Genomic DNA, 9,070 nt, shown 5'->3' with positions numbered 1-9,070 from the left:
AGTTTACCTAGATTTTAGCAAATTATTTGATGAAATAGCTGATGGTATTCTTGTGGAAAAGGGTTTAAATATTTTAACAGTGATTTGGATTGTCTTGTTCACCACGTCTGCAAATGACACAGAAGTGGGAGGGATGGGAATGGGATGGCTAACATTCTAAATGGCTAAAATGAGAGGATCCAAAAAAAATCTTTGCAAGCTAGAACATTATGCCAAATCTTAGGGATATGCTTGGGTTCAAAAAAATTGTCACAAGCACAAGATGATGGGGAGACACAGATAGCAGTTTGTCTGAAAAAGATCTCTGGGAGTGATTCGCAAGCTGATCTCGAAGTCGCCTTCGTGATAATGGGGACTAAATAAGTTAATGCATTCTTGGACTGCTTGAGAGGCATTGCTTTCAGGATAAGGAGATGATAAGCCTCCTGGAATCAGATTTCCATGATCAGATTCAGTCCAGGAAGTCTTAGTTTGGGAAGGACATTGATTAGCTGCAAGATATCCAGAATGGGGCAACTAGGATGAGAAAGGCCTTGACTCCATGTCATAAAGTGAGAAGTTGAGGAAACTGGGGATGCTTAGAGACTACTAAGGGAAGACATGATAAATGTCTTCAATTATCCGAAAGGCTGTCATGTGGAAGAGAGAGTAAACTTGTTCTACTTGGCTCCAGGGAGCAGAGCAGGGACAATGGGCATTAGGTACAAAGAGGCAAATGTTGGCATGATATCCACGAACAAAATAGACAGTCCAGAAGCACGATGCACTGCATCTGGAGTTGGTGAGTTATCTTTCATTGGAGATCATTAAACAAAGATTCTGTGATCATTTCTGGTGTGTTATAATGGGGCATCTGGATGTCATTGGACAGAGTGAAGCTAGGTGGCACAGTGGATAGAGCCTGGACTTCCAGTCAGGAAGAACTGAGTTCAAATACTGCCTTGTATAGTAGCTTTGTGACAAGTTACTTAACCTCTGTCTTCTTCAATTTCTTTAGCTGTAAAATAGGAATAATAGCACCTACTTCTCAGAGTTGTTGTGAGAAGCAAGTGTGATCATATTTGTAAAGTGCTTATAGGACATAGTCGCACATCAGTAAATGTTTTGCTTTCCTCTTCCTGGGTATGGATTGGATTAAGGTCCTTCTAACTTAAAAATTCTGTATTTTTGTTTTTTCTATGTATTCTGAACACTTTAGCACAGTGGGTGGCACGTAGTAAGTGGGAAGAACAGAGGCTTAATATGTTTTTTGATTGTTTAGTATTATTCCTTTTTATACATTAGCTAGCTGAGATTAATTCATTTAAAATCATGTAATTAGACATAATAGAATTTAAACTCTTCTTTGAGTCTTCTGCATAGTTTATAGCCAACTGAGCTTTTCTCCTTCCATTTCCAGAAGGACATGTTTACAGCTTCGTTTTTTGTCTTTTAGAGTCAACAAACACCCGGGTCCTGTACTTCAGTATCTTTTCCATGTTTTGCCTTATTGGATTGGCCACCTGGCAAGTTTTCTATCTTCGACGTTTCTTCAAGGCCAAGAAGCTGATTGAATAATGAGGCAATCCTTTCCCACCCTGTCTTGCAGCCAGGAAGACACCATTGGACATACTGGCCTGAGCCACACCACAGACAGCACATTCTGTCTGCTGACGCTGGAGTTTTCTTGTCAGAACTGGCCTCATTTGGGGTGGGGGGAATGGGGAACTGCCTAGACTCCAATATAGGCCAATAAGGGAGACTCTTTTTAACTTGCTGGGTAGTGGGGGGTTGGGCTGGTTTTGCAGCATTGGCACTATCATTAAGGCCACCTATGATAAGAAATAGGTTTCCCAGAGGCTGAAGTCAGCATTGCCACTGGGTTTCCTTAGAATGATCTGTTTGAACCCTATGACTTCTTTCCTTTTCCCACCCACCTGTTGGCTTGGACTTCCACTCTAGTTCTGTTACCAAGATTTGTATGACCATATCGACCTTGCTACAGAATGACTTACTGTGTTCTGATTGTCCTCTTTATTTTTCTTCTTTGAGGTTACTTTAGCAGTATGACCATTATATTTTAGCTGGAATTGAATTTAGTAGGGTGGCTTCTAGTGATATAAAAATCCAAGAGCTGAAGGAAAGATGGATAAGATTCCTGATAGGGCTCAAACTTGGAGTTGTAGTTCCATAAAAAATTCACAGCTGGATATAGAACTAAGTTTTGTGCACTCTGCCTCTTTCTTAGTATAACCTACAGAAGCAAAACTGAATAACTTTTCTTACCATAGCTGTTTAGTTTACATGTTTTTATGCTATGTTTAAGAATTTGGTTTAGTGAGGTGTAAAATTGTACAACTGGGAGCATCATGAATTAAAGTAGGTCCCAATAATACATGGAGTGAATTCAGGGCCAAAAATCAGTGTGGGATGGAAGAGGGAGTCGAGGCCATTGTCAAGTGTGTTTATGTACATATATATGGAAGGATGTGACCATGTTCTTATAGTTGTGAAAAATAGACATTGTTTTCATTTTGAAATAGGATTTCTCAGTTGATCCAGGGTTAGGAGGAATATACCCTTTATGTATGTAGTCTCTTGAAACTACATCACTTGCCCAAAGTTCTATATCTACCAAGCATTTCTAAATAATTGGGAATTTTGAGGATTTGTAGCTCCTTTGTCTTGCAAACCAATTTCTAATTAAGATAAGTAGCAATTGGAAGAACTGTCCTCAGTCATGTGATTGATTTTCTTTAATATGGGGAGTAGTATATATGAAAAAAATTGAGAGAAAAGCCTGAGGTAAGAGGAAGGGGACTTACTTAAAAGAAAGGGAAATTGAACAATGTTCCGACTGGATAAAATGATAACTGTTGGAGCTTTTGGCGGCCATTTGTGTGAATTCAGTTGTATGATAACTAGTGCAACATCTCCATCTGCTGGTAAAAGCTATGAGTTTCTACTCCTGAGAATCCGGAGTGATAAGATCAGTTGCAGTGTAGCAAAAATCCACAGTAAAAAGTCATCAATCATCTACAGTATTACACAAGGGATTTTCTAGGGCTAAATGTCAGTGTCCAGAAGGAAGAGAAAAAAGCAAATATCTGTCCAAGGCATCTTTCACAGAAGTTTCAAGGCTAAAGCAAAATATGTGATAAGCTATTCACTACCATTCTCTGATTGCAATATCTTTCCTTGTCTTAACCATGGTTAAGTCACTGAGGTAATTATGATATCATTTGACAGTGTCTTTCTTTGAATCTGTAATCCAGACAGAAAGGAGAAATCTTCATTTTATTAACTCTCCCTATCCCCAGTTTCTTTAGTACCCTTGATTTGTATGTACAATTTGAAATTCTGTTTTTTCTCTTTTTAAACCACACTGGAACTTTCTCCAGAACCCTCTGCTTTTATTCAAAAGCTAATTAATACTCTGCTTGCTTTTATCTAAGAAGAATTAATTTGCTTTGAAAGACTGGTGCTAGACTAAGTCTACTTAGAAAATAAGAGCATATTGAGTTCTCTGCTTTCTCATGAGTATATTATTCAAAAGACCTCTATAATGTAAATGAGGTGGTAAGGTTTACAGTAAGCTTTACTTGTACCATGGTCATAAATTAAATGCAATTCTTGTCATAAAGCTGTTTTCACACAACTTATTTTATAGGAAAGAAGCATGGGGGATTTGTACAGATTTACCTGTATTGGATTGGGTATTTTTGTGTAAATTTTCTGAAATAAAGTTTAGGGGAAACTATTTTAGTTGTGTGTTTATGAGTCTAGTATGTATCTTTGCTGGAGTTTATATGGTTTTATTTTTGTAAGATTTCTTCGGGTCTAATGGGGCACATGCAAACATACATACTTATATGGATTGTTAAGGGGAAAAGTATTGCTTTTGTTAATTTCAAGCTAGGCTGAGGAAGATAAAAATTGTAGGTGAGCTACTAAACATTGGATAATAGTGCCATCTGCTGTTATAATGGATAAATCACACCCCTGATGATCTGGATATGTTAACCCTGCTCTATATGTAGTAAAACTACAGTGAACATAACTGTTGAAAAATTACACCCACATTATTACATATACTATGTTGCGTTACCTGGAAGACTCAGAAGATACCTTTTAAGCCAAATTTTCCTTGCGGGAAAGTTCTTCTCATGTGAATTGTTACTAGAGGCTTTCTTCTCTCTTCCTGTGCAGGTAACAGCCCCCCAAAAGGCACCCCTAAATATAACCACACTTGGAGTTCACCTCTGGAATGACTAGTCTGTAGCAGCTAATGTTAAATTCCCTAGCAAGCAAGAGATAGTTTACCTTCCCTCATTTACTATAATAAAGCATTTTTAAGTCCTTCCCCTTAACAATAATCTTGGGAATATGCCTATATCAATGTTAATTAATCTCTCTTTAAGATCAGACCATTGAAGTTATACATAACCTTTGATAAACAGAAAAGTTTACTGAAAGGTAAATAGTTCCATGTCAGATTATTGTTCCTACATAACGTAGGAACATAACTCAATATAGTTATTCCTACTCAGTTTCTTCTAGTATAGGCAAAGATACTTTTCATGGTGGTAGATCTCATTTGCACTTATATTCTCTCCATTTTGTGGGGGGGGGGGGGCTTTTTGGAGGGCAATTGAGGTTGTGACTTGCCCAAGGTCACACGGCTAGGTTTGTGTGTGTGTGTGTGTGTGCGTGCGTGTTTTTTAAGTGTCTGAGGCTGGATTTGAACTCAGGTCCTCCTAACTCCAGGGCCGGTGCTCTATTCACTGCACCACCTAGCCGCCCTACCCTTATATTCTCTATTGATCACAGCTAATGTTTCATAATTTTCAGTTAACAAAATTGATGGGCTGTTCAAATAAAAGACTAAATCGTAAGTAAAGGTTCTTTTTTTTCCCCCCTTTTCCATGTGAATTTGCAAAACTAATGGAAGGTAATTTCTAGGTTTTCAGGAAGCCTGTCTCTGGATTATGTATTTTTATAAGCTTCTGACAATGGGTAAATGCAGTTATTTCACTCTCCTTTCATGACTGAAATCCATTTTCCCTTATCCCTTGATGAGTAAACATAATACAAACTAGAATTTGGCCCTTAGAAATGTCTAAAATGTAAATTTTCCTCCTTAGACCTCTTAAAGCTAACTCACCAAAAGTCATTCCCATTCCACACCAGAGTATTAGGCTGAGTTATACCATCCCCCATGTCCATCATTGACTCTTACGTAGACTCAGACTTTTAGACTTCTACTTAAACTGAGACTTACAGTTTTCACTTTAGTACTCTTTGTTCAGTATTTTCAGTTGTGTCTGACTTTTTGTGGCCCTTATGTGGAGTTCTTCAAGCAAACATACTGGAGTGGTTTGCCATTTCCTTCTCCAGCTCATTTTACAGATGGGGAAACTGAGGCAAACAGGGGTTACTCAGCTAGTAAGTGTCTGAGGCTGGGATTAAGTTTAGGTCCTAACTCCGGTCTCAGTGCTCTCTCTAGCTGCCCATCTTTGGTATTATAGCATGATCATGTCTTGGAGAACAAGAGAGAGAAGTGTGGACTGAATGATAGAATAGGTAAGTAGATATATAGCTAGTCATACAATCATACTCCAAAATAAGCACCAACTTGGAGGGAGCTTTTCATAGTTCTCTTACCCTTGGCCGTGTTCTGTATGCTAACACTTTAGTGACTTAAAGACTTTGAAATCTGCTTAGTGAATTTGTTGAAAAGGCTGGGATGGCAAGATGATTACTGTATGGCAGAACCAAGATTCAAAACATTTAAAACTTGGCAATTATTACCCTCAAGGGAAGAGTTTAAAGTGACTGAGGGGTGATGAAGGGAGAATCATTTTTTCTCACTTTTTTGGATTCAAATTAGGTTCATTGGTATTTAAAAGCAATTATGGTTTTTCCACTATACCACACAACCTCATGATACCTATAGGTCATATCAGCAAGCATTTATTAAATACCTACCATGTGCTAGGCACTGTGCTATGTGCTGAGGATACAGAGAAAGCCCCCCCCCAAAAAAAAAAATTGCTGCTGAAGCAGTTTAATAAGGAAGACAACATGCAAACTGTGTACAAAAAAAGAACACGTAGAGTTGGCGTAAATTGGAGATAATCTTTGAGGGAGTGTAACAGCAAGCACCCTAGCATACCCAGGATGGCAGCTAGCATGGGTTCTTTGATCTGTTTTTCTAAAGGAAAGCAACTCAAAAGGGGTTAACAATCTTACTTTAATCAAACATAGCATTCACTTAGTTCAGGGGAAAAAGTCAGCACCTGTAATAAGAATGTAAATTTTAAAGATCTTCCCTGCCCCTAGGCTAATGTGCACCGGAAGCCTGCAGTGGGAGGCTTGTTTTTCAGTAGATACTTCTTGATTGGCCAGTGAGTCAATAAGGTTGTTACATTCTCTGAGCCAGGAGAAGGCTATATAAGCCCTGATGTGTAGCTTTGTTTTGGGACTCACTTTGAGAAATATTCTGTGATTTGATCTGAATTCTGGGAAGCCGTTGTTAAGAGTCCCCCGGCTTTGAAAAACCCAGAATGTGGAAACCCAGATGTTGACTGGGTATGGATGTAATGGTTGGACAGTTTGGAAATCTGTCTACTTGATGTTTCTGTCTTGATAATTATGCCTGTATACTTTGAGGTTCAGGGTGCTGACCTTTTCTCCTGAACAAGGTAAACGATATATGTCTGACTGATTAAAGTAAGCTTGTGTGATAGTAATGGCAATTAAAGATTCCCCTGTATTGGCTTGGTTTTCAAATTGATTGTATTAAAACCCAGAGCTTGTTAATCCCACCTGTGGGATGGACTTTTTGATGTGAAAAGAAAGTCCTGACTGGGAGGAGCTGGTGACGTAGATTTGGAGAGACAAGAGAGAGGCGGAAGTTCTTTTTGGAAGCAGCACCTCGTGGAGAGAGACTAAGAAAATTGCTGGTGGCCGCTTTGAATTGCCCTGGACTTTTGAGACCTGCCCCCTGAGCTGCCAAGGACTGAGGAGACATGGCTGTTTTGCTGGTACTTTGTCTGTCTGTTTTGATGTTATTTTGCCAGATTTGTCCACTGGTGAAAGACTGTCCTGTTGAAGAAGTCCTGGAACCTGGCATTTGGTTAAGAAGGCCTGAGACTGTCCTGCAGACAGAGAGTGAATACTGTCCACTGGTGAGGGACAGTACTGAGAGTGAATACTGTCCACTGGTGAGGGACAGTACTGTTGTTTCAGGGGTCTGGAGACTGTCCGGCAGACAGAATGAATACTGTCCACTAGTGAAGGACAGTGCTGTTGTTGCAGGGGTCTGGGAGCCTTTCTGTTGGTTCAGAAGCCCTGAAGAAGGATTTTCTTGTTGTATGTTTACAGAAATCCTGGGAGAGGGCTTTGCTAATGTGTTCAGGGGTTCTAGGACTGTTCTACAGACAGAGGATAAATTCATGAAGGGACTGGCAATGTATCTTATGGCCTTGCTAAGCCTTGTCTCTCCAGGAACTAAGATTGCTGAGAACTTGCCTCGTGTCAAGATGAAGAAAAGACCTCCATTTGGGTATTAAGTGCTGTGTTTAAACTTGATGTAACTCTGGGGTAGATTCAATTGTGATCCAGGGGTGGGGAACTTTTGACCTTTTTGTGTTCTATGGTTGAGCAAATGAATGTATTTTACTTATGTTTGGAAACTAATCTCCATTTGAGAAGAGGGGCTTTGTGGTGGACTTAATTAAGGTATAGCCTAGGGGTGGAGAAGTATTTGGAACAGAGACTTTGTAATTGATTGAATGATTGGAAAGTCCTGGGGTGGGGTAGGCCTTGGAGATGATTTAATCACACTTAGTAAATGCTGTATTTTGAATGATGTCATGTTTTGATCTTCTCTGTTCTGGGTTTGTTACTGAATAAAATAGAGAGCACCTATGCTGGTATTTTGAACCTGGGAAGTTGCCTTTGCTTGGTATTACATTACAGCTTGTTAACCCATTTTGAGTTGCTTTCCTTTAACAAAGCAGATCCAAGAACCTTGTGTGAGCAGGCACCCTGGGGACACTGGGGTGCTTGCCGCTACAGCACCCTGCACTTCAGAGAAAATACAAACATGTTACAAGCAGACAAAAAATACAGACAGAAAATAATACAATTCATCAGACTGACAGAGCTTCTAGCTGTCTGAACATTATATACATACATAAATACATAGTTACCAGACAGCACCAATATCTGGGTTTTCAAAGCCAGGGGGGCCTCAAGGGCTACCCAGAGTCTCATCTGGCAAATCACACAGCTCTTCCTGTAAGTGAGCACCAAAGCAAGAGGCCTTTTCCAGGGTCAGAGAACATCATAGCCCTGGTGACCCACTGCTTAATTACAAAGTAACAGAAGGTGGGCCTTCCTGAAAAACAAGCCTCCCCTAAGCAAGCTCCTCTTGTGGTGCTCCAAAGGAAGTCCCTTCTTCCCTTACCATTACAGAAGGCACTAGCATTAAGGAAGATCAGGAAAGGCTTCTTGCATAATATGGGAGTTTAGCAGGAATACGAGGAAAGCTAGGAGATGGAAGTTGGGTTTCCTGTTCAAGGAGCGGCAGTGATGCCAACATCCCTAGATTGTAGTGGACATGGAAGGGAAAGGAATAAAATGTAATAAGATTAGAAAGGATCCTGGTAAAGGATTTTAAAATCCAAACAGGATTTTATATTTAATTCTGTAGGTAATAGGGAGCCAATGGAGTTTTGAGTATGGGCATGACAATGTCAGATTTGCCCTTTTAGGAAGACCACTTTGACAGCTAAGTCGATGGTAAATTTAAGGTAGGGAGAGACTTGAAGCAGGGAGACCAACCAGAAGGCAATTGCAGTAATGCAGGTGTGAGAGGATTAGAATTTGCACCAGTATGGCAGCTGTGTCAGAAAAGGGAGTATATTGAGAACTCTTGGAATTGACAGGACTTGGCAACCGATTGGATATGGAAGGTGAGTGAAGAGTCAAAGGTAGCGCTAGGTCTTGAACCCAGGCAACTGGGAGGATCGTGGGAAGTTTGGAAGAAGGGAAGGTTTGGGGAGAAATAAGTTGTTTTGGACAT

At 39.9% G+C, this 9,070-nt stretch overlaps 1 protein-coding gene across 1 annotated transcript in view; it reads left to right on the top strand.

The window, feature by feature from the left end:
* Positions 1 to 3,739, top strand: part of TMED10 (transmembrane p24 trafficking protein 10) — a 40,931-nt gene extending 37,192 nt beyond the window's left edge. The window contains 1 exon segment of the mRNA XM_069092249.1: positions 1,436 to 3,739. Within this exon segment, the coding sequence (XP_068948350.1) occupies positions 1,436 to 1,557 (122 nt within the window). The 3' untranslated portion in view covers positions 1,558 to 3,739.
* The last annotated feature ends 5,331 nt before the right edge of the window (positions 3,740 to 9,070 follow it).

The sequence above is a fragment of the Petaurus breviceps genome, unplaced genomic scaffold (genome assembly GCF_028583685.1).
Source record: "Petaurus breviceps papuanus isolate PSGF00001 unplaced genomic scaffold, PetGlider_PUasm1.0 189, whole genome shotgun sequence".
Lineage (NCBI taxonomy): Eukaryota > Metazoa > Chordata > Mammalia > Diprotodontia > Petauridae > Petaurus > Petaurus breviceps.
Note: the sequence above shows the minus strand (reverse complement) of the source record. Positions and strands in the feature narration are given on the sequence as shown.